At 40.1% G+C, this 24,207-nt stretch overlaps 3 protein-coding genes and 1 long non-coding RNA gene across 7 annotated transcripts in view; 2 read left to right on the top strand and 2 right to left on the bottom strand.

Annotated features, from left to right (window-relative positions):
• Positions 1 to 733: 733 nt before the first annotated feature.
• LOC119910622 (RNA polymerase II elongation factor ELL-like) lies at positions 734 to 13,406 on the bottom strand. Its single transcript, XM_038729322.1, has 12 exons — positions 13,122 to 13,406; positions 10,174 to 10,218; positions 9,952 to 10,073; positions 9,149 to 9,309; positions 6,812 to 7,110; positions 6,464 to 6,588; positions 4,890 to 5,364; positions 4,709 to 4,796; positions 4,561 to 4,627; positions 4,189 to 4,360; positions 2,108 to 2,152; positions 734 to 1,962 (listed from the first exon to the last, which is right to left on the bottom strand). The coding sequence occupies exons 1-12, from the start codon at positions 13,254 to 13,256 to the stop codon at positions 1,834 to 1,836; spliced, it is 1,863 nt and encodes a 620-aa protein (XP_038585250.1). The 5' UTR covers positions 13,257 to 13,406; the 3' UTR covers positions 734 to 1,833.
• On the top strand, positions 7,126 to 9,154 carry LOC119910625. The gene is made up of 3 exons (XR_005445662.1): positions 7,126 to 7,726; positions 7,847 to 7,937; positions 8,131 to 9,154. It is a non-coding gene; the product is annotated as an uncharacterized LOC119910625 (long non-coding RNA).
• Positions 10,200 to 20,574, top strand: LOC119910623 (ankyrin repeat domain-containing protein 34A). 2 transcript variants are annotated; one of them, XM_038729323.1, is made up of 5 exons: positions 10,200 to 10,239; positions 17,007 to 17,222; positions 17,686 to 17,868; positions 18,530 to 18,746; positions 19,346 to 20,574. In XM_038729323.1, the coding sequence occupies exons 1-5, from the start codon at positions 10,204 to 10,206 to the stop codon at positions 20,179 to 20,181; spliced, it is 1,488 nt and encodes a 495-aa protein (XP_038585251.1). In that variant the 5' UTR covers positions 10,200 to 10,203; the 3' UTR covers positions 20,182 to 20,574. The 2 variants fall into 2 exon arrangements, with proteins under 2 accessions (XP_038585251.1, XP_038585253.1); XM_038729325.1 differs by lacking the exon at positions 10,200 to 10,239 and having other exon boundaries at positions 17,084 to 17,233.
• Positions 20,575 to 21,078: 504 nt separating this feature from the next.
• Positions 21,079 to 24,207, bottom strand: part of zgc:110158 (uncharacterized protein LOC553590 homolog) — a 44,175-nt gene continuing 41,046 nt past the window's right edge. For all 3 annotated transcript variants that reach the window (XM_038729327.1, XM_038729326.1, XM_038729328.1), the window contains one exon: positions 21,079 to 24,149. In XM_038729327.1, coding sequence (XP_038585255.1) covers positions 24,120 to 24,149 — 30 coding nt within the window. In that variant the 3' untranslated portion in view covers positions 21,079 to 24,119. The remainder of the gene's footprint in view (positions 24,150 to 24,207) is intronic.

Here is a 24,207-nt window from a genome sequence, read left to right as displayed (position 1 = left end):
TTCATTACTTTTTACTTCACCACAAGGGATACTATGTCTTTCCCACGTGATGCCCGGACTGGAAACTAACTCATTTTTGCTTGTAATAATTTATTTTAATGTTCCCCAGCCACTTAGCTTGGAATGGGTGTAAAATAATTCGTTTTTTTTTTTAAATTGTATTCATAAAATCGATAAAAAAAAAATGTCTGGAAGATCCATTGCAGCCTATAATAAAACAATATATTCTGACTAACCCCATCACTAATGTTTAGTAAGATTTATTCCAGAAAATGAAAACATCCAACTTGTTTTAACTCTTTTTAACCAATATTTTCTAAATGCACTGTTGATATTTTTGAAATGTTGTTGAGGATCACCCCGAACAGACAGTGAAAAATTGACCAACTCATGGGATTTGAGATTAACTTTAACATACATGCTTATTTGACTTTCTAGGGCATACTGAGAGCATCCTTTTGTGCTCAAACATCTTTAGCCAATGAAGTAAAATACTGATTTGATGGTCTTCAGAGGTGGTCTTCAGAGGCAAAGCTCAGCTCACCAAAGTAAATCACAGCTACAACTTTAAGCACATCAAAATAAAAAAGGCTTTAACAAAAAGGCATCAATATAAAAAGACATTTAAATTAAATATGTGTCTGGCAGACCTTATGAGTGAAACAAACACGTTTGTTGTCTGCTACACATTAGATTAGATCAAGATTAATATTTATTCCAGTAAATTAAAACATGCGTTTCAGTTAATTTATAGCCATTTTTGAGGTATATTTTCTATTTTTGGAATATACATGTAAGTGCACGGCACAATATTTCTGACTGGCCTCATACTCGAAAAAGCATACATAAAGGAAAAGATTATACAAAATGAATACAAATAAATTTATTTTTAAACTGACAAAACTTCAGATTTACTCCTCATGCATTCTGTTTACAGCATGCAACACAATCTTTTTATTTCTCAAATCCTCAGCCTACAGTAACACTAACTTTCTGTATTCTGGTCAGCTCATTCTGTAAATTTCCTGAATACAACTTCAAGATAACATTTTGTTCAACGTTAACAGTCTTCTGTGATCCAGGAAAACAACATGAAGGACAACCAGTGGAATACTATGAATCCAGTCCAGAATTGGTAACCATTTCAGGCACTGGCAATACTTTCAGGAGTCATAACCAAGCAAATGCAGCATGAACTGACAACACTGATACAGTCTCAATACACCAAACCCAAAGAACAGATGTCTTCTCAGGATGTGCACCTCTGCATCCTAGCTGCCATGAGAATCCTCACCTGTCTGGGGTATGTACAGCGTGCAGTTATCTCATGCTTCCCGACTTCAACGTTAACACTGTCATGGCTAACAGAACACATACGCAAATACCCCAATTTAAAAAAAACAACAAAAAACCCCAAAATGTTTAACTGAGATGGGAAATTACAAATGTTTTTAGGCTTTGCACCTCATCACCACATGTATCAGTTTGCATTTTTTAAGAGTGAGTGCTTAGTTTTAGCTTTGGGAGCCTTTGTAAAACTGTTGTTACTCCTTGTGTCCTTGGCAGTTCCACATCACTGTAGTGAGAGCACATTGGTCAAACCATTTTTTTTCAAAGAAAATTTCCCATCTTCTAAGAAAATATCTCATATCATAGGGCTGCTTTTCCCAGCATGCCACTGCTGCTCTTCACAATTACTCCTCAATGACATTTCCAGCTGGTTTCGTTAGACTACGCCTGTTTGGCTAGGAAGACCATAGATTCTACCTCAGCAGCGTGAACCTGCCCCGGGGTAATTATTGTATCTGTTCACTGGTTTCCCAGTCAGGCTCTTCATTTGAGACGCGAATGATCCACACTGAGTTGTTGTTGGTCGTACTGTGATATGAGCCTCTTGATGTGGGCGAGTTTGTTGTGTAGATATTCACAGCGGATCTTGTCCTGGTTGTAGTTTGGATTGGACTAAAAGAACAAAAAAAACAAACAACAAAAACAAAACAAAGGGGGGGACTTCATTATATAACAGCAAAAGGAGAGGAGTGGAGTCCCATGCAGCAACTTTGGGATAAATATTGAAGAGTTAAAAAAAAAAAAAAATTGTTGTTACCTTTTTAATTTTGCGATACTCTTGAAGAATTTTATTATGAACCGTCTGCAAGACAGAAAAACAGAAATAGGAATTAGCCAGTACAGGGAGACATCTGTAATTTCAAGTTGTTAAATTTTTCTAAATGTGGTAAAAGGAAAATATGCCTATTTTTATGCAACATTACTAATAACATGAATGTGATTGAAAACAAAACAACAAAATAGCAAATCATAACTCATCCATAGAAATATTTCTAACTACTTTAACTCTGCTTTTAACCCTGATGTGTAAAACATGAAAATACAATGAATCTTGACTGAGTAGCAGGAGGAACTGAATGTGGAAATCTACACTGCTGGCTCCCTGTAGTCGAGTCAAGGTTCAGCTAATGGTCTCAAACATAGACTGCTTTTAAAGTTAGACAACACGTCTCCACTTCCTCCCACTGCACAAAAATGAAGCCAAAATACCACAGATGTGCACTATCATCTTGCGCCATCTTGCGCCACCAGGGGGCGATCAAGATGTTTGACAGTGAACGTAAGCATAATTTATTTTATTTAGATTTTTTTTAAACAAGAAAACTCCACAGTGGTCCTTTAATGTTGTCTCAGTGGACCATTACTGACATACTGATGTGTGTTTTCTTTTCTTGATGACCATATGCCAATTTTTGCATGCCATCATTTACACAGTAAGAATTATAGCCTATGAAGCACAATTAAATGTTTTTCAGAATAAACTGCAAAAATCTTTATCTTCTTCTAAACAATTATTTTGTAAACATATGGCTTTATGTGCTCGCTGTGACGCAACATCAGAGCTTCAAGTGGGCAAATTGTAGCTCTGCAGCTAACGATGATTTTAGTACTTGGAAGTTTCTACAGATTATTTCATCGATGCTGGTGTTACTTTCCTCAGACGAAACTAAATGAAATATGTTCGTCAACGACCTTTTTTTCCCCTGACGAAAATGAGACAATGATGAGACAGTGACAAGGTCCATAAACACTGACTGTGACTATATTAACATACGATATTGTTGAAAAAAAATGACGAGAATAAAATGTAATTCATAAAATAAAAACGTTAATAAAATCTCTTTTTTGTCAGTATAATGTGGAGACAAAATATTACAGGTCATATTTTCTCCCTCTAAATTTTCACTTGAACAGAACTTGAACTTGTAGAGGATGCGAACTGCGGAGGATGATGAACACAACATACTAGGGAGTAGGAGGCGCTTAGATATCTGGTCATTTCAAATACAGTGAGGCGGACAAAAAAAAAGTGCCTAATTATATCGGACTGCGAGCAATATGGTTTTAAGATTTCTGGAAAAACACTACGAACTTGAAGCGGCATATTAATGCACCTAGGAATTGAGATCAGTTAATGTCTCCTTTGAAATAAAAATGAGAACAAAACTATACTTATGAGTTAGAAAACATTAAAATGATGGTTAATGACTAAAACTAGACCCAATTCTGACTTTCTTTTGACTAAAAACAGACTAAAATACCCAGACTTTTAGTCAACTAAAACTTCATTAAAAAAGACAAAATTTTAAAAAGGCTGACAAAATTAACACTAATCGATGCATCGCTTGAAATAATCCCATACTTTGGACACTTTCTTCTTTGTCCCTGGCTATTTTCTCTCTCTTCCTCCACTTTGCAAACAGCGCCATGATAATCTTATCGTGTTCACACTGTAAGCGCGAAGTGCGATATAAGAAATGAAAAAGTGTGCTATAAAGTTATATGGATTAAACTAAGCATTGATGCAAGGAAATTGCGTCAATGCTTAGTAGTAATCAAATTCATCGATGAATCGTTTCAGCCCTAGCAATCAGTAAGACAGAAATCGTGGCTTCATTTATATTTTTGTAAATTTAAGAACATGTTAAGCACAGGGATGGCATTGAGGAAAGTGTGTATGCACAGAGCTGCAAACTTCGTATGGCCATTTTGACACCTCCACCTCCAAGATTGCAGAGAATAATGTTGCTCTAAACTTGTGATTTTATGCGGAGTCTCTCTTTAAAAGCACTCTATGATTTAAGTAATTTGACAGCAGTGATAAAGTTCAGTGCTCACCTTGTATTTATGTGATTCATGGTGTAACCGTTTCAGCTGTGTGTCCAGCTCCATGAACTGCCTGGTCACGCTGTCAATACGAGCATGTAAATCTCTGTACTCGCTGTACTCCCTGTTAAAGTCCAGCTTGTAGCTCTGTCTCTGGTCATGACTGTGGATCCCTGTATACGTCCTGTGCAGAGAACAGAAAAAGGGACACTATGAGCAGATCTGTAAGTACAGAATAATGTGTTAACAACCTCAGGTTTTGTATTGCAAAAAGTGTAATTTCTTAATCCCCCCCCACCACTTTATTAATGCATTAGAGTAATAATTTCACTTTTACAGACACTTGGATGCATTTTGTGTCAAAGTAATAAAAGGTTTACTTACGATAGATAGTCTGCTGTGTCATTGTCCGTTTGAAGCACATTAGAGTCAAACAAAATTTCACTTGGCTCTGAAAGAAAGAACAATGTCAAACAATTTAAAAATACTGAAAAAATTGACAAGTCACAAGTCAGCAGCTAACAGCCCTCACCTGTGCAGTCCAGGGAGACTTTATTGTTTGGATCTTCTGAACTGCAATCTTTTCTCCTTTCTTTCCTGTCTCTCCACCCATCCTTCTCCTTGACAAACAAAACAAAAATACATCTCGATAACCAATGCATCGCACAAAATGGGAAAACCATATACTAAATTTAAAAAAGTAGTTTCTTCACCTGATCTCTGTGTTTGTTCTTTTTCCTTTTAATTGTGTGTCTGCTCAGGTCAGACGCTGTCAGCGGGTAGGGAGGGCGATCCGAGATAGATTGATGGTGGTCTGCTGGGCCTTCTGGCTCCTCTTGAGCACAGGGACTTGGTTCCATCCTCTTGGCCGCTTCTGCTTCCCGCTGACAGACTGCTGACAGGGAGTCAAAAAGCCTTCGAGGATCGACCGAGTCCCTTTGCCCATCAGTCGCTTCTGTGGTGTCTCTATAAGCCGCATGTTCGGACGGCCTCAGTCTTGACTTGTCACTGGCTGTTTTACTTGACAAGTGGGATATCCTGGGCTTCTTACTCGCCAGAGGGTCAGTATATTCCTCTGGCAGGGAAGGTTTTGGACGGTGTGCTGGGGAGGAGTTGGGGGTCTCTCGCAGTGGACTGACCTGGGCCTCGGGGATGGTGAGGAGGTTCTGTTGTGGCTGGAACAGTCTCCTGCACAGTAATATGAAGGTGAGCTATAAACCGGCAATTCTACAAAATCTGCATTCTGTTTTGCACATATAGTTTTTTAAAATGTGCTTAGGGTCTACCATTTGTAACTGATTGCAGTTCAACATGCTGACGTGGGCAATATACAGGCAAGAAAAGCGACCTACATTTGTGTCATGGCTGTGGGTAATCGGTTAACAAGTGTTACATGTAAAATCTCAAGAAGAACCCACAAAGTAGAAAGCATCAATAGTGTGTTTAAACTGCTGTACCTTTTTTTGCACATAGGTGGCAACTTTGATGTGTCTACATCATCTGCAAGTCTGAACTGCTGCTTTGCCTTGCTGTTACTTTCATTTCCTACAGGTGATGCAGGTTTTACGATCAGGGTGTTTTAAAAGCACAAAAGAAATGCAGGCATTGGCAACACCTCCCGTATGGCTGCTGTCACAGGGAGATGCTTCCCTTCTCTGAATGTCTTTGGCAGGTGCGTGCTCACATGTAAAATGGCGATTATAAGCCCGATTACCCGTAGCCAGGAATTTCTTCTCCAGGATGAAATTTGGCAAACAATAGTAAACTAGGTTTCATGATGTTTCAGGAAATCAACGTGACCAAGCTAACCCAGTAACAATGTACCTATGTAACCTAGTTACCTAACCCAGCTACTTAGGCCCTGTCTACACAAACATGAGTATTTTCTAAACCTTGACTTTTTCTACACGGTTTAGCAGTTTGTCCACACGGAAATGTGTCACTGAAACCGAACAGTTTTGAAAACCCCTGCCAGGATGAGGATTTTAACAAACGCCAGTTGCAGTGTTGTCGTGTAGACAGTAAAACCAGAGTTTTTGCCTTGCTGTGAGAGACAGAGTTCTGTTATTGATGTCAGATTGTGTGCCACTGCCTGCTTCGTTTACAATTGCCAACATGGCTTTACGGTTAGGGTCATATCGACGCTTGGTGGTTTGGCAAGCTCTTTACAGTGCTTGATAGCGTGTTTTTGCATTTTCATGTACACAGAATGTGAAGATTTAACAGCTCATTTTCAGACATTTTCGTATTAGCAGGTACATGGTGGCAAGTATCTCGTCAATGTTACCTGACGAGGATTCGCTTAAGAAGCTGCTGGTCTCCTGAGGTGTAGCCTGGCCAGTCTTTCTGCAGCTCCTTATACAGACCGTCCTTTAGAACAAATGTGTTGTCTCTACTATTGAGCTGGCCAACCTGCATCCAAATACCCACAGACACAAAATTAAAAGCAGGTGAGAAAAGACTCATCTTCAGTGCTCAGAGTTTAAATTGACCTCATTTCATTATTTCATGTTCTTCATCTGTTTAATTGTTTTCAGGGTGACAGTGTTTCATCCCCTCAAAGCGTCTAAACATCCTGCTAGTATAATGTGTAACAAGACCTGTGTTTATCTGGCTAAAGAAGCGAATGACTTACCTCCATCAGTACAGAGTCCAGCATGTCTTTGTCTCCTGCTTTCAGCCCATCTTTCTGCAGCCTCAAGATCAGCTCTGGCCTCTTGTATGGCCTCAGAGCCAGCAGGTGTGTCACTCTCTCCCTGAGCGGCCTCTCCTGCACGTCACTCACGCCCTTCCTGTTTGGAGCACAGGCTCCCTTCTTCTCCTTGGACTCGCCAACTGCCCGCTTGACGTTGCCGAGGAGAGAGTAGGACGATTGTCGGGGCTTGGTCAGGCTGGCCAGCGCGGGGGCCGGAGCTCGCACTGTTACCTTCTTGCCTGCCAGGGAGAAGGAAATCTCACATCAAAAGCAGCACTTAAAAAAAGCATATTAAACAAATACATCATCAAAAGAAATCTTGTGTTGTTCACAGGAGCCTGGTGGAAGGTTCATCAAAGATAAGTTACCTAGCGCTGTAGTTTGTGTCTTTTTATTCTCAAGAATTAAAAGAAAGTGACTAGGTCAGAACTGGGAAGGTCCAACTTCCCACAACACTTCTTCAAGAAAATAGTGCTGACTCCAGAGTAAGTGGACTTGGTGGATTACCATGTGTTTCCTGTGGCAAAATTGTGAATAAAAAAGAGAAAAGACCTCATTTGACCTCTTGAGAAACCCAAATTCAAGCTACAAAGACGCACACATGCCTCAGTGTGCAAAAGCTGCTATCTAATTTAGGAAATAACCACACTGTTGCACAAGCCTGTAGTAAGTGAGGAAGTGTTTTTTTGTACAGGTTTCCTCTGAACTGACAGTGTGTGCGCGTTCTCTCGAAACAAGATGACGATTGCTAAAATATCTGTTTAGAGAGAAGTGGTTTGATGGCTAGAAGTAGAAAGTGGAGCGGTACACAAAAAAAGCTAAATCACTTGTTTAAACATGTGTATGGATATTTTGGTGAGCATGTTGTCTGTATATTCTGCAAATATCTCTGTGGAGACTGGGTATCCTTTTAAACCACTACATTGTATACAATAATAATATATACAGTACTGTATGTGCGTGTACTGTAAACAGAGAAAAGGACAAAAACCTGCAGGAGAAGAGACTGGCTGCTACTGTGCCACTGGTTACCACCAAGCTGCAACCTCTGGGGCTGAAAAATGGGGTAAATTTTATCTTTTAATTAATTTTAATTTAATCTTACCTATTTAAATAATATCAAGGCTTAAAGTTATGCATACTGTAAAAAAATAAATGTTAGCAGAGACAGTAAGCAATGGACTTCACACGACAGTATTCACAACTTAGACATATTTTTATGAAAAGCCGTTTTGATTCTTTTGATCTGACCCTTACAGGCTAAAGGAATATAAACGATTCAGCAATGGACAGATTCGGACATTACGGCCTCTTCAAAGGTTGTGAGTAGGACTGATTTGGGAAAAAAAAATTGTAATTGCGATTACGATTCGCGTTTTTTTTCTTTTTAAGTTTAGCTTAAGTTCAATATTCACTGCCAGTCTATATTTGACGGAAGCCGCGTCAAGCAGCACAGAGCAGATAAACCGGGCAGGAAGTCAGACACAGAACGGCATAGAGAATCTGGTCGATTTACAAAATAAAATACCCTGTAGTTGAAGCACACAAAATTACTAATTAACAACACGTCAACAACGTAGGGCAGGCTAAATGCTGTCGCCGTAACAGTAGGCGTATGGCAAAGATGACAACGGAATAAATTTGTACCGCAAGACTGTTTAAACGGGTCAGATGCGCTCTATAATTAACCTGCATTTTAATTGCCATCTTCACGATTAGCTAATTGCGTTCTTTCAAATAGTAATTTCGATTTGAAATCATTAATTCTTCAGCCCTAGTTGTGAGTCGTAATTTTTTCCCCCATCATGTTGTTTTCCATAAAATGAACTTAACGGTTGAATTGTGGAGAATCTAACTGATCTAACAATATGTAGCATGTATATACTGACATAAGTTTAAACATTTATATTTGTATTTGCAATCTAAGTAGCTTACAGCTAGCTAAAACGGGTGACCCGGCGGGCTTTAAGAGGTTTTATGCATCCAGAGAACTCTTGTAAGCCGGGAGTGAGGTGAGTCAGGTGCACCACACACACACACACCCCCCTTCATAATTGCTCTTCAGAAACCTATGGGTGACGTCACAGACACTACATCCATGTTTTATACAGTCTATAGTTACCACAAATGTTACTATAGCAATCAACGCAATGTGACTGTTTTTGTTATTTTATTATCAGCATAGTACAAATGTGTCTTCAGGCCAGTCTTACTCCTTAGCTGATGTTATCTCTTATATAACACTGGGCACATGCGAGTGTTTTCTGCGTTTCATACCCTGGTAGCGCCCCCCATGTTTGATGACAATGGCCCCTCGGCTGCGTGTCTCCTCCTCAGCTTGGGCCATGCTCTGACGAGCCTTATCGTACGAGTCATCCGTAGCGTTGACTGTCATCTTCTTCTGAATCACCCCGAGACATGACAGCTCCTCTGCAGCACTGAGAGTGGGAAGAGGAGGGAGGACAGCGGGTAAAGACAGTGATCCGACAGAGCTTTCAGGACTCCTGCTACAGGTTAGCCGTTTCAAATGAAACATCGTTTGAGTTCGTAGCTGCATGATTGACGCTTGTGTTTTGGTAGTGTTCAGTGGGATGTATGTTTGTATCAGTTAGACTACTTCACTACCAAATACACCACACATATCTGTAGTTTAATACTACTTTTCCCATGCGTTTTCAAAAATGGCTTTTGGATTTGTGTCGGGGCTCCAATGGCAGATTTGATGAATAATTCCTCAACTTTTCACAACTCCTGGCAGTTATTAGATTCACTTCTCTACATTTTCCAGACTTCCCAAGAACTGTGCAGTAAGGAACCCTGGGCTTTCTCTGGCATTTAAAAAGAGATGTTACCAGCAGGGTGATTTTCACACAGCAGTAGGGGAGAGAAGACATTTTAAACTGCAACTTACTGAAGTTTGTTCAGAAGCTTTGCTGATTCTATACATAGAATTGCTGTTTGCACCTTTCCAACTGAACAACCCTTTATTCAAATTTAACTGTCACCGCTTAAATGTAACAAAATTTATTTATATTCAGTGTCAACTAGTTATGTGTTTTCTATGTTTTGTTGTGTTTTACCGAGTGCTGAGCTGTTGGACGCAGTCAAAGCTTCCATGCGGATTGTCACGGGCGACGTTTGTCACGCCAAAGGTGAATACCCTCAACTCATCTCTTTTCTCTGAGCATGGGACAGTGATTCTCTGTGGCATGAAGGAGACAGATACACACAAAAAATAATTAGATTTTACACCTTTCAGCTCTTAATGCATGAGATGAAATTATTGAACCAGTTCTTCTTACCCCTTGGTTCCCATTAAAACAGATGGTGGGATGGGAAGGCCAACCCTGGAGAAAAAGACAAATAATGTGAGTTGATTGTGTCTTGGAGTCTCGCACACGCACACGCTCACGCTCACGCTCACACACACACACGATATTCTGTGTCTGATTGAGTGCTATGTCTTCCATCTTTGTGGTGTCACTACCACTTTCACCAACACATTTCCTCTACCGTTTGTAGGCTGGTTCTTATGGGTGTACACTTGTTAGTGTGACAACTAGCGATGCTCAAAAGTTTTCTCTACCGATACCAATTCTTACACCTCAACTCAGGTTCTCAGCCAATACAGAATACCAATGCTATCTTTTTCCCCAGATGTAAATCTTTATTTCTCACTGATCAGCGTGGCAATACAAACTGAGTTGACTGAACTGTGAGCAAAAACTTAAAGAAAAAAAACTCCCTTTGTGGCTCCAGAGGGAGCTGCATGAGATGATAAATTGCATCAACTGAGTCAGTGTCGGTTGGGGCTGAAGACTCGTTTGAAAACAAAAGAAGAAAAAAATCTGTGGAGTTAGAAAGAAGACCTCTGCAGCCGGCTCCTCATCTCTGCTTGAAGCTAGGGGCTACATTAGCCACTACTAGTGTAACACACCAGAATCTCTGACTGTGATCGAGTTGCATTGAGGGTAAAGTAGGTAAAAAGGTAGGTAAATAAATAAATAAATAAATAAATAAACAAACAAACAAATAAAAAGGACAGAGGAAGGATGCATGGAATGAAAAAAGATGGCATCTCTGGTTCCACCGCATCATTTTTCTGATGCTTCTTTTTTAAAACTATCATTTGTGCGACAGTGTTGTAGGATTGCAAAGCTAAATTTGTGGAGTACTGTATCTACTGTGGATTGCTCATGTCATGATCAGCAATAATGTGAGGGTCCTCCCTTGTACCCTCTGGCATACATGTACACTTGTGGATGACAAGCCCTTTAAATAAATTAAATTTGATTTTAAAGGGGGCATCGACATTACGACCTGCTGTTCAAATACAGCAGCTTGTCACATGAGAGAATACAACGAACACAGTGAAACAGCCAGTCACCTCTCATAGCGGTCAATTAGACACCTGGACAGAAACTGTGATGACTAGAATGTAAGTGACCTTTTCACGGAGAGTCTGTTGATCAGAGCAGAGAGTGAGGTGGCGGCCTGTACACCATTTTTGTGTCTGTTGTCTCGGTCTCTGTGATCAGGCCAAGTGGGTTATGTATAGCCACACTTCAAACTAAATAAGGAAACAAGGTATGTGCAAAAGCCCGACCGATAAGGGATATTTAAGACCGATACCCATTTTGATATGAGGATTTTAAAATCCAATATTTCGATATATCGACAGATAGTCTTTTTTCGTTTCTTCTTTTCAGAAACACATATCATGAATAAAGATTATCCCTAACATTTCGTATGTGTAGTTATGAGACCTCACTAAGATAACGTAACATAATTCAGTTTAAAAATAAACTTTTACTGTTGTTATAAATAGTACTTTGAACAAAAGTACAGCTAATGATGTCAGCTAAATGCTGTGTTTTGTGGCAGATTTGTAGCATTCCAAACATGTGCGCTGCCAGTGGGGCTGCAACTAACAATTACTTTCAATGCCGATTCTTCTGTTGATTATTTTCTTGATTCATTGATTAGTTGTTTAGTCTATAAAGTGTCAGAAAATTATCAAAAATGTCAATCACCGTTTCCCAAAGCCCAAGAAGACGTCCTCAAATGTTTTATTTAATCCACAACCCAGAACATATTTCCTATGTATTACTCATAGGAGTAATGAAACCAGAAAATATTTACATTTAGGAAGCTGGAATCGGATAATGTTTTTTAAAAAATGACTCAAACCGATTAATAGATTAGCAAAATAGTGGGCGATTAATTTAATAATAGGCAACTAATCGATTATTCTAGTGGTTGCAGTTCTAGTTGCCAAAAGGGAAGTTTCAGAGTGCCATCTAGTGGACAAATTATGCTACAACAACACTCATTACATTATACCAGGATCCGTCTTTCCATTTCTTTTTTAACTGTCACCAATCGGGTGTTACAAACATAAATACCTATTTATCTGCAATTACCTTATATTGGCATGCCAATTTATTGGTCCGGCTCTAGCGTGTGCACAGCAACAGTAGTGTGTCCATGTTAGACTCAACTCTGTGTTAGGTGTTTTCCCCTCCTTCCTGTCTATCTCATCTTGACAGCTTTGTACTAAAACTAGAGGGGTGACAGGAGCAGTGTGGTTTTCACCTTTCATCAGAAACTGGGTGTCATTTTCTTCATTAGAGGAGTTTCCTAACCGTGTTAGGGCTACCAGGAATTACTGAATTGAGGAAGTGTGCATGACTGTTCTCTACTCAGACTTCCTGCAGTGCCTGATTCATCTGTGAATAACTGGGTCAAATGTTTGATTTTGAATCTGTCCATCTGTCACCCTGAAGCAATACTGTGGACAATAAACCGGCTGCCACTCTATTCATGCATACCAAAACCAATAAATTAAAGTACTCCACCTTTCAAATACAATCCAGAAATAACCTCCTATAACTAGCCCCTGTACCCCACAGCCTGTTTCCATTCTTCTCTCCTCGACTCAAACACTGATTAACATTCATAATACTTGCCAGCAGCTTGTAACGACTTGGCCAGCAGCTTGTTACAGCATCATCACACAGGGAAGCGTTTCCGCATTGCATTATGCAACATGTATTTATATTTCATGTAAGACAACAACCGAGGGAGACACTGGTGAACTTAATCACAAATCACAAACTCGCTTTCCTCGCCTTTTCTTATCGCTTACTCTTTAAGTGAGAGGCCCCTTGACGAAGTGGTACAACAAAAGCAACGGATACTGTACGTTTTTGATCATTATTCGAGGAGAAACTGATTAAAAATAACCCACCTTGCCGTTTTGAAAGGAGCCAATGGCTCTTGCCGCGCTGTCAGTGAGTTTAACATGAAAAACAGAGATGTTACCACCGCCGCTCAGGTTACCGCTGCACAGTCCGTAACACTGGTTCTCCTTTAGCGCCGACATCCTGCCGTAAATCCCACCGTGCCAGGTTTATTCCGGGCCGAACAAATCCCACATAAACAAACACACATTGACGAGATGCTCCACAGAGAGGCTACACGGTTCCGTATGGCTACTCCTTCGCCGCGCGCTATTCTGGAGTAGATCGCATTACGTCATGACGGCTGAACTCAGAAGACATTTTATTGGCTAGGAGACATAGATAGACCCTTACGTAGGGCTTACGTAACCACTTGTACTTTTTTTCTGCCCCCAGGTCCCCATGCTCACAGTAAGGTTATGCTAATTTTCTTTTTTTCGCACAGAGGAAATTTCTCTCGTAACGTTAGTGAGTGATTTTAGTGGTTTTTAGGTTTCTTACCGGAGGCTTTCTGAAGTAATACAACTGGCAGTTAGATTTCTCACGCTGAGTAATATTTCCATCCAGGGTTAGCCAGGATTTTAATACTGAAGTCGACATGAGTAGCCAAAGTGCATCCCTCAAACAAAAAAGCTCTACATTTCTTTATTTACATTTTTTTCAAGAATTAAACAACTTACGCAGTGGTGGAAGAATATTCAGATATTTTACTTAAGTAAAAAATAACAATACCACAGTATAAATACTCTGTAAAAAAGTGAAAACATCAAAATTTACTACTTAAAGTACCAAAAGTAAAAGTACTCCCTGCAGAATAATATACGCTAAATATCTAACTGGATCATAATTTTTATGCACTTCAGTGTTGCAGTAATGTTAAAGATGGGGATAAGTTTAACTACTTTATACACTGCTGGGTAGCTTATTTAGCCTCTCTATAATATTTCATCATGCTCAACTATGGTCATGGTGTGGGTCTCTAAAAGTTAAGACAGCTGCAGTTTATTCAGAACGGTGCTGCTGTCACTCACACCAGGAAAGTGGAGCATCATTCCAGTTCTCAGATCTTTGCACTGTCTTCCTGTTAGTTTATAAAGCAGTAAATGGTTTAGGGCCAGAAAACATTTCTGAAATCCTATGTTATGAAGCAGCGTTCGGTTTTTATGTAGCCCACATATCTGGAGAAAACTACAAAAACTCTCAGTTCTTTTAAATTGAGCTTTAAAACTCTTCTGTTCACTGAATTAAATTTGGGATCCATTAATTCATGTCTACCATTGCACTATAACTGCACTGTTTCTATTTCCCTGTTTATTTTGTAGTATTACATTTCAGATTATTCATTTTATCTTCTATTATTCTACTATAATCTTTTTATATTGCTTTGTATTTCTCTTATCTTTATCTTAATGCCTTTTTATGTTATGTACCACTTTGAATTGCCATGTCAAATAAACATATTGTTGTGCAGTAATGAAATCTGCCTCACCACACAGTTAAAATGTAATATTTACAATAATCTATGCAGACTTGAAGTCCACTGTGGTGTTTTAAACAACATGAGCACATTTCAAATTTGGAAATAAATGTAAAACAATGGCTGTCTAGAACTGTGAGATTCTACAAAAACAACCGACATTCAAAAATAGTCAGCAAAAATGTTGAATATGTGTCATTTGTGCTGCAGCTAAGGAGCTAAAATATGCAAACACAGTCCTTTAATGGTCACTGTAAATTAATTGCTAAACCATTCTACCTCCATTGTGCCAGAATCCAATCTGCATTTACTGTGATCCTAATCGCTTTCGTCACATTGCTTTTTTAATTTGGTTAATTTGAATTGGGGTTTGGAAAGCCCCACTGGTTACCTCTGAGACTGGTCTCTCTCTGGTCAGGTGTATTAGTCTCAGCAAAGATTCATCTGACTCTGTTCTGCTTTTGGTTCTTGGTATGGTGACAGTCTTTCGATCTAAATCTAAAGTGGTTCTAAAAAGTCCTGTGGATCCTGTGGATGTTAATTATTATTTATGAATTCTGAATGAATTCTAAATAATTGTAGGTGTTGTTATTTGGCTGTAGAGGTTACTGCAACAGAATTTGGCTTATGAGGCTCAGTTGGGTGTTTTTCCTCACACGCTGTTGCTAGGATTACTGAATAGACCCTGTACATCTCATATTGATGTTATAAAAGCTCTTCAGTATGACCTCACGGTTAAATATTGTTGGAAAGTCCGTTGTAATAACTAACAGAGGTGGAAAGAGGAAGGCAGAGCACTACTTTACTGAACTGTTTTAATAGAATCAAAAGTACTGGTATAAAACGCATCCTTAAAAATCTGATTATTTACAGTGCAGTTAGAGTTTAAGTTACTGATTTAGTTTTTGAAAACATTGTGGGTTGTGTTCTTTTCCGTGCAAGACCACTTACAATTTGAAAAAGTGAGACACTATGATGCAAATGACTCAGTCTCTGATGAGACTGTACACAGATAAATATATAAGAGCACCACATCTGTAAACACATACTCAACTACTGAAAAATCCATTAAAAAATACAAGTACTCTCTTAAAAGCTACAGAATTACAACATACACAAGGGGGCATCGTCATTGTTTAATGCCCATTCATGACATGTTTGTACGTTAAGGATGTAGGAACAATGAGATTAATATGCTATCCTGCTGCTTATGCTCGCTGCTAATTTTATTAGCTCCAACTAATTGCTGTTTGACTTAATTGCACGTCTGGCGTTTGAGGATAACTGAAGTGTTTTCCTGGTCTCAGATTGGCTCGGAGCCAATCTCCCTCCCTCTCTGCCCTTTTGAAATCATTTAAGTCAGATTTGATTATTTAACAGAACAGTTGCTCAGTGCTTTGTAGAGAACAAACGACTTAAAAACAGACATACAAAAGACAGAACAAGCGCATCACACACTTTTAGATCAAAATGAGCTGCTGTGCGTGTCTGTGCATTTGAAATTCATAGTGTGTGTGTGTGTGTCACATCTGTCTCCCTCTGGCCGTGTTTGAACGCAGGCAGTGGTCACAAGGCAGATGAGAACTGTTCAAAGCTAACTCATATCAAAGGGCCTGTGGGTCTTTGTAGTGCAGTGTCTAAAACAGGTGACATTTTGGGCTCAAAACCGTTAGAACTTTGAACGCCCGCTCTGGCCCGAACCTCCCCTAAACCCAGCGGGTGTGGACGGGACAGATCAGGACAGAGGGGAGACAGAGACAGAGGGAGTAGATGAAAGTTATTATCCCCTCACTTTGTGGTTTACATATTTGCTGCAGGCCAGCTACATGAGGACGCTTCATCCAAAAGCTAAACCTTTTAAAGAACATTAGGAGATTAAATACTGGAATAAAAGTGCTTGTTTTTCTTTACAACACATCTGAATAAACTCAAGATGGCTGCCTTCTTATTTGTAAAAGAGGAATAGGTAAATATGCACTCCAGAGGGAATGTCAAGGTGAGTTTAATGTTTACTATGTGTAGTGTTGTTGTGTGTCCATCCATAGATGATCCATTTTTTAAGCATGTGTAATAACATAAGCAGCCTTTAATTTTTTGGATTTAATTAAAAATAACTTGAATCTATACTGACTCACAATAAATTATGTGTCCAGTTTTGTCTTATTTTCTAAGCAACATTTTATCAAAGAAAACAGACAGATAAGGACTAGTTAGACTTATATATATGCTTTCATATAATGTATTTTGGTTGTGGATTGTTTTGCCCTTGAGGGAAAATTTGGCTTTATGAGCAATAATCTCAAAAGTGAAATTGGTCATAAATGATGGTAAAATGTCCAGGGCAGGCTGTTAGAAAATTGTAACATAGCAATTGTTTATAAATAAAGGTATAGTTTGACTTTCCATTTCCCTCCAGTCCATGGGGGACCCCTTGTCAGACTGCAGCCCTCTCATCAGCGCAGCATCCATGGGTAAGCTTCGCCTGGTCCGCCTGCTGGTGGAAGGCGGGGCTCAGGTCAATGGGCACAACCCGGGAGGAGAGACCGCTCTCCTGGCTGCCTGTAAGGCCCTGAGAGGGGAGCCAACTGGGCCCGAGACGGTGAAACTCCTCACATATCTGCTCCAGAACAAGGTCCGTCTGTAGTGAGTAATATTTCCCATTTCAACTTAGTGTGCTTAAATGCAAATGCAAGTTTTCACAGACTAAAGCTCAACAGTATATTGATTTAGATGAATTTCTAATGCATAATAAATGTGTACCTGCAGTAAGGGATGTATACAGCACTTTTAATGCATAGTAAAAAGGTTTCTGATGTTTCCGGCTCTGCTTGTGTCCTCTGTCCACCTACCAAAGTGTAACATTTTGGTGTTGTGGAACACGACACACTCTTCTCTGAGGCAAGATAATTATCGATTGCATGGAGGACTGTGCATTAGTCTCTTAAAGTGTATTCTCCCCTGAGAGACGGAACACACTATTGTAACTTTAACCAGCAAAAGTATGTATCTAAACACACAAGTGAGCTCTAAGACTGACAACTAATTCACACTGGGCCATAAGGCTTCTATCAGTTGTCCTCCTCTGTACCGATCAGGCAGACCCAAATGCACAGGACCGGGCTGGACGCACTGCCCTTATGTACGCCTGTATGGAGCGGGCAGGAGCTCAGGTGGCATCCACCCTGGTGGCTGCAGGAGCCGAACCCTGCATGGAGGACTACTCTGGAGCCTCAGCACTGGTTTATGCCATCAATGCACAGCACCAGCCGACACTGAAGGTCAGTTAGGAGTGTAAAAGAATGGAGAATACATTTGATGGATGGAGGAGATGGAGAGAAAAAGGAAGAAGGGAGGTGATATAAGGTGGTTATCAGTCTCTATTTAGCAGTGGTGAACAAGGGGCTTAGTCGTCAGGTCCTTTACTTAAGGTAAAAATACTCTACTACAAGCTAGTGCTTTAGTGTAGAACATATATGTAAGGATTATAAGGATCATCATCAGTGTGTTAGGAGTGCTGTAATGTTGGGGCACGTTAAGGAGCTTATGATAACTAATTTATATACGTTTGGGTACTTTAATCTATAACAATCATCATAGTTTATAAATTGATCATAGGTTTTGTATGTAAAAAGAAAAAGTACAATATCTCCCTCTGAAATGTATTGGAGAAAAATATAAAGTAGCATAAAATGGAAATACTCAACTAAAGTACCTCAATTTCTTAAAACTATGGCTTTCAGAGTTAAGACTTACTGCCTTGTGATGTTTTAAAAGCTTTTCCTCAATACAGAGATGGAGGAAACATTGAATCTTTTAAAATGATCATTATGAAAATGTGTAGGCACTGAATATCACTCCTATAAACTTCAGTATCGGACACCATCAAAGCCCCAAATTGGTCAAATCCAATCAATACCTCACCAGCACTGTGTACTTCAGGTGTTGATGGATGCCTGCCGGGCCAGGGGTCGTGACATCATCATCATCTCCACGGAGATGGGCGTGAATGGAGGTCCAGTGACCAGGCGTTATCTGAATGTTCCTCCATCTCCTGACACCTCACCAGTGACCTGCATGTCCCCGTCCGACATTGTCCTCAAGACGGGTTCACCGAACTCTCCTGAGGGAGAAAACGTTTTCAACTTCAGAGGAACTAGTAAGTGGTGTTGATGTTGAATTGCAGATTAACCCTTTGTATTTGTAGCCTTTTATAAATACTTTTGATTTTGCCTTTATATACCACATTAAAACATGTTTGCTTAACCAAGTATATTAAAGGGTGTAAATGTAAGGTTAGTGAACTAGTTAGCGACTTTAAAATAACACTACAAAGAGACCAAATTTGTTGTTATTCGAGGTGTTCCCTATAGATGATTCAACATTACAATTAATCATAATTATTTTAAAGCTGTGAGCAGCTCCTCCATTTCATTTGTGCATTGCCCACATCAACAGCACTCTTACAAATTAGGGGCTTTTATTGCAGCCTAATAATGAATTTTTAAGGCGTGAACTTAGTACGTAGCATCAAATCCTTTTTAATTATAGGGCTCACAGATTTGGCTCAAACAGCTTTACTATTACTGTATGGCATATGACCCCTGTGTCCTTTGACCCTCGGTTTGAAGGGGAAAAAAACTTCTACCAGGGAAAAGACGGAGGTAACCACAGGGAGAGTGACAGAAAAAGTTCTTCTCAACCACTTCCATATGTGTAATTTTCACTTATTGTCTGTGTCTTATTGACTTCCATCAGGCAAAAGAGGAAGTAGCAGCAGCAGCAGCAGACATCCCTCCTGTGAGCTGAGTCCGTTGAGCCAGTGTAGCAGTCCACCGCCCAGGCAGAGAATGTTATCTGAGCCGTGGCTAGCCATTCACAACCTGGCCTGTCTGAACCGGGCTTACGAGGAGGGAGTGAGGGAGAGGGGAAACAGAAAGGATTCAAGAGTGGGGAGAGGAGGGAGGGAAGATGAGGAAGGTGAAGATGAGAAGCCAAATTTTCACCAGTCTGAGATGGAAGAGGGGTCGGACAGTGTGGCTCAAAGGAGGGATAACAGATATGGAGGAAAATATTACAACAGCTTCCACGGAGATGTCCTTCCGAGGGTTTCTCAGTCTGTCCTCTCCCTCACAGAGATGATCTCAGTGAGAAGCACGATCCCCAAGAGGTGTTTGACGCCCGTATCTTCAACATGGGACAAAATTACTCAAAAAAGTGACCAGCTTCCTGTCCGTCTGTCTCCTTACTCCCAACTCCGCAGGAACACCCTCCCCTCTGTCATGGTGGTTCCTCCTCTGCTTCACCTCCCTCCCTTAGTCAATCAATCAGACTCTCACCTCCAGGTTCCAACCCAGCTTTCACCTTCCAAAAGCAGGAGCATGGGGTTTCTGCCTCACCCACCCAGTTCTCGTCCACCTTCCTCTTCCTCCAGAGCACCCGCAAGACCAGGATTACTCCCTCCGCTGCCGCCCACCTCCTCCCTCACCTCCCTAGTTGCTCCCCCTGCCTCCTGCTGCAGTGAGAGGAACAGGAGGTCACTGCGTCGCCATTCAGTACAGTTTGAACAGATCAGAGGAGGAGAAACCATTTAGGCATGTGAGACTGAGCACCTTCATCCCTCCATAATGTGGTTCTCTGACACAAGAAAGAAGTTCAAGCAGCAGCCTGAATATGAGGCAGGAGTCGGGATAACATTGAGATGAATCCTCACTCCTCACACTGCGTAAATAATTTTAAAATCCCTCTATCACTGCAAAATGCAAAGCAAACCGGTAAAATATAAAGAATAAAATGAGATTCAAAAGTGTTTTGCTGTGTTTTTGCCGCTGTGAATTTGGGTCAATATTACTTAGACAAATTCTGACGTTACAGATGAGACCAGGATCATAAATAGAGCTGAACAGATCAGGCGATCGGTCAGATGATCTACAGAGAATTAATCAAAACATTTGTGTTGAGAAAAATAAATCGATAGAAAATCTGAATATCTTTGGTTTTAGTCTGTTTACACCACGTTAACTCAGCATTTTATTTTGCCATTTTCTGATATTTGATTATTCAATTAGTCATAAAAATAACCTGTGGATTAAGTGAGAATGAAAATTATTGTTAGCTGCTTCCCTAATCAGGCATGTATTCAAAAGGACTCAACAATAGTAAGCATTTTATTTTAGCCATGTCTATTTTGTGCTTGTGCACGAACAGACGGGGGTGTTTGTCAAGAGGTTCTGCTTTATATTTCAGTGCCATGGCATTTCTCTTTTTCATATTTTAACCCATGGCTGGCTCCCAACCATAATGAATTGTGACTCTCTACAGCCAAGCTACGCCTGCAGACCCATCCTCCCAGCGTTCATATCCCAATAAGCTGAGAGCTTAGATTATGATGTTTGACGATCGTCTGTCACAAAGACCACAGAAAATCTGGACAACTGGACATTTTATGGGGGCAAATCCTAACCATATGAATCCAGCAAAAGAAGTGCATGTTCATGGCAAAAGGAGTGTAGTCATTTTATTTGTTTTTAATATGTATCTACAACAAGGGGGACACAGGCAAAAACGACTGACAAATTGATGAAAATTAAAACAAAAGCCCAAAAGAATTACATTTATTATCAATGCAGTTTTCCCACCTTTTTTCCCCCCAATAAGCAACATTTTTTTTGTCTAAAGAAACTTTACAATATAAAGAAACATACGAAGAAGGAACCTCTTATTTTACTACACGAGACATTTAGGATCTGAAACTACCCTAACATGAGATACAAAGCAACTCCCCAAGGACAGACTGCCTCATATTCAATACTGCTTTGTCATCAAGAGGAAAAATGAGGAACTTAACAGAAAAATCTTTACTCCCCTCAAAAAAAAATTCCTCTCTTAACCCTCCCTCACCCCTGAATGTTACAGTATTATACATCAGCACAATAGAAATACAGAAATGATCAACGTTGTGACGGCTTTACTTACAGGACAAAGATAGAGAGAAGTTCAACTGCATTTTATACAACAGTATTTCAAAGTACGTACAGGGGAGGAAACACCTGTTCCTGCACTCTCTCTACCTCTTAGCAATAAGAAGTCTCTCCGTTATTCCCCCCCCCCCTCTTTACTTTCCCAAAACACTTCTCCTGCCCCATTTTTAAATAGATTAAAAAAAATCCTTCATAGTAAAGTTTGTACTCTGGTCCCTGGCATGTTGGATTGAGCGACAGTGTCCTGCGTGCCCTGCTTTCGGGTTGAGTTGTGTCAAGAGGGTAGAAGCTGAAATGCAGGTTCTTATTATGAAAAAATGTCCTCGTTCTTGCAAATTCCCTGTCAGAAACTGTGAAAAATATGCTTTTTTTCTTGTGGCTTTTTGGCCAGCTCACTCAAAATTTTTCAAGAACAGAGGCAGAGGACAATAAATGTGTAATTTTAAGTTTACGTTTTTTTCTCTCAAGGAAATGTGTATGACAGTGAGTTAGCTAAAGGCGTTCAAACACACTTCAAAAAGCTCCTCCCTCATCTTCTCAGACCCCTTGACGGTACAGCTCTGATGCACAGTACAGCCCCACGTTTGTCTGTGATGAGAAGAAATAGCATAATAGTCTATAGCAGCTCCAGTTTCTGTTTCTCATCATTCATACCATTTCTGAGTAAAAGACACACCGTCGCCCCAAATCAGCACGTCTCTGATCAACTATTGTTGTGATTTGAAAATATCAAAACATGTCAATGATATCAAAATGCATTTTACAGTATTTACAAAAAATGTAACTTAAAAGATGGAGAGTTGTACAAAAAAAAAAAAAAAAAAAAACAGTTATAGGGATGGTGTGCGACTGTGTGTCTATGCTGGCCCGCTGCAAAGTTGAGACAAGGGGAAAAAGGACGGGGGTCTTTTTCTTCAAGATGAGCAAAGGGAGGGAGGCCACTTGTTACAGTCAACAGAGCAACGCTGTGCCGCTTCCTGGCCTGCATTGCTCCAACATAAAAATGATCAGCAGAGAGCCAGAAGTCCTTTCACTAGAAGTGACCTAAAGAGGGAGCGCTGCATGTATGACAACAAAATGTCTGCGAGCTAAACTGACTGGTGTGTAAAAGCAAAATTTCCATTAAGCACAGACATACATCACAGTGTGTTGAGGACTTCTCAGCAAAATAAAACAAAAAACAGTCCAAGTGTTCACTACAGGTCAGCAGGGATGATAACGCAGCCTACGTACACGTTGGAGTGAACAGTAACCTAAATGGGCAGCATTAGTGGAAGCAGCATAAGTGGGGTCAAAATGGTCGACACTTTTGAAAACGTCAGCACCTTTAGGGCTCGGATAGAGGTGTCTAATGATGTCAGACGGAGACGCTGCTGCTGACTGGATCTGCATATTTACACAGTTGCTACTAGTTCTGCAGTTAATTAAAATTAAAAATAAAACCAGGGATAACAAAAAGTAACAACGATTCATAAAACAAATTTAAAGTACATTAATAAATAGAGCTGTGCATTTCACTGCATTGAAGCTACTAAAAACAGGAGACGCTTCTGGTTTGGATTATTGAACAAGAAATACAATTTTTTTTTTTATGGTTGCAAAAACTCTTAAGATAAAAAAACAAAGCAAAGGGCCAATCAGTACCGTGATGGATAAAATCTTACCTGCAGGGGGCAGTGTGCTCACAGGGAGCAACATTTTACACAGCAAATAATTTTGGATTTGTGTGCACATATGTTGTCTTCATTATAATAATGTGCCCTCAGAAACAACAGAAATTTGACCCTAATCTTAAAATGATCATAACAATATCATTAATAACAATAACACAATAATAAAAATAGCAATGATACAATACATACATTTAAAAAAAAAAAAAAGGGGGAAAAAAGTTCACACAACGCCTCTGTTAAAAATGTACACAGAGAGAACAATGTGGGGGGGGGGGGGGCAAAAGGAGGTCGTTTCATCCAATCCTCAATTGAATCCGTTTAGAGGAACAAAAAAAAAAAAAAATCTTTTTTAAAATCTTTTTTAAAGTCCAAAGTCGTGGCTGAAAAGCTTCCAGGCAGCTGCTAAAAGACCAGACACTGCGTCCTCAGGGGAGGGCTGTGTTATCCAGTCTCCTCTCCCTCTTTCTCTCTGTTTGTCCTCCTTCCCTCGCTCATTGTCTAGAACCTGACAGGAAGCCAGGGAGGCCAGGGCCGGAGTCAGAGAGGAGGCTCTTCCTGTTGCTCTGTGACTGCTTCCTATTCAGACCGACGGCCATCTTGCATGCTCCAGGAGGGCCCGTCTTAATTAGAGTCCCAGCATGCTCAAGGGCTGTCCCAGAAGGCTGTGTGGCCATAGAGTTCCCGAGTGAGAAAAGGAAAAGGGGGGTCCCGTGTGGAGGGGTGGGGGACAGTGGGTATGTGTGTGTGTGAGAGAGGAGGGGAGGTGGTCCAATCCAAAGTGACGTAAGGATTGAATTGAAGAAGAAAAAAATAAAATAAAATTCAGGTGAGGGGTAAAAAATAGGGGGGTAAATTATCAAAAAAAAGGAAAAAATAAAATCACACACTCATCGTCATGTTGGGTGAATACTGAAAAGAGAGAGAGGGAAGGGGGAGGAGGGTACAGATGAGTGGCTATGTCACTGAC

The sequence above is a fragment of the Micropterus salmoides genome, unplaced genomic scaffold, assembly GCF_014851395.1.
Source record: "Micropterus salmoides isolate LMB-PRFRI ecotype aquatic unplaced genomic scaffold, ASM1485139v1 Ms_hic_scaffold_19, whole genome shotgun sequence".
In the NCBI taxonomy this organism is placed as follows: Eukaryota; Metazoa; Chordata; class Actinopteri; order Centrarchiformes; family Centrarchidae; genus Micropterus; species Micropterus salmoides.
Note: the sequence above shows the minus strand (reverse complement) of the source record. Positions and strands in the feature narration are given on the sequence as shown.

Coding starts and splice junctions, on each gene's coding strand:
- LOC119910622 (XM_038729322.1), bottom strand. CDS start 13,256: ATGTCGGCGCTAAAGGAGAACCAGTGTTACGGACTGTGCAGCGGTAAC. Junction 4,797..4,889: donor AGAACAAACACAGAGATCAG/GTGAAGAAACTA, acceptor TTGTTTGTCAAG/GAGAAGGATGGGTGGAGAGA. Junction 4,628..4,708: donor AGTCTCCCTGGACTGCACAG/GTGAGGGCTGTT, acceptor TCTTTCTTTCAG/AGCCAAGTGAAATTTTGTTT.
- LOC119910623 (XM_038729323.1), top strand. CDS start 10,204: ATGGGAAGGCCAACCCTGGAGAAAAAGACAAATAAT. Junction 10,240..17,006: donor TGGAGAAAAAGACAAATAAT/GTGAGTTGATTG, acceptor ATTTCCCTCCAG/TCCATGGGGGACCCCTTGTC. Junction 18,747..19,345: donor TTTCAACTTCAGAGGAACTA/GTAAGTGGTGTT, acceptor GACTTCCATCAG/GCAAAAGAGGAAGTAGCAGC.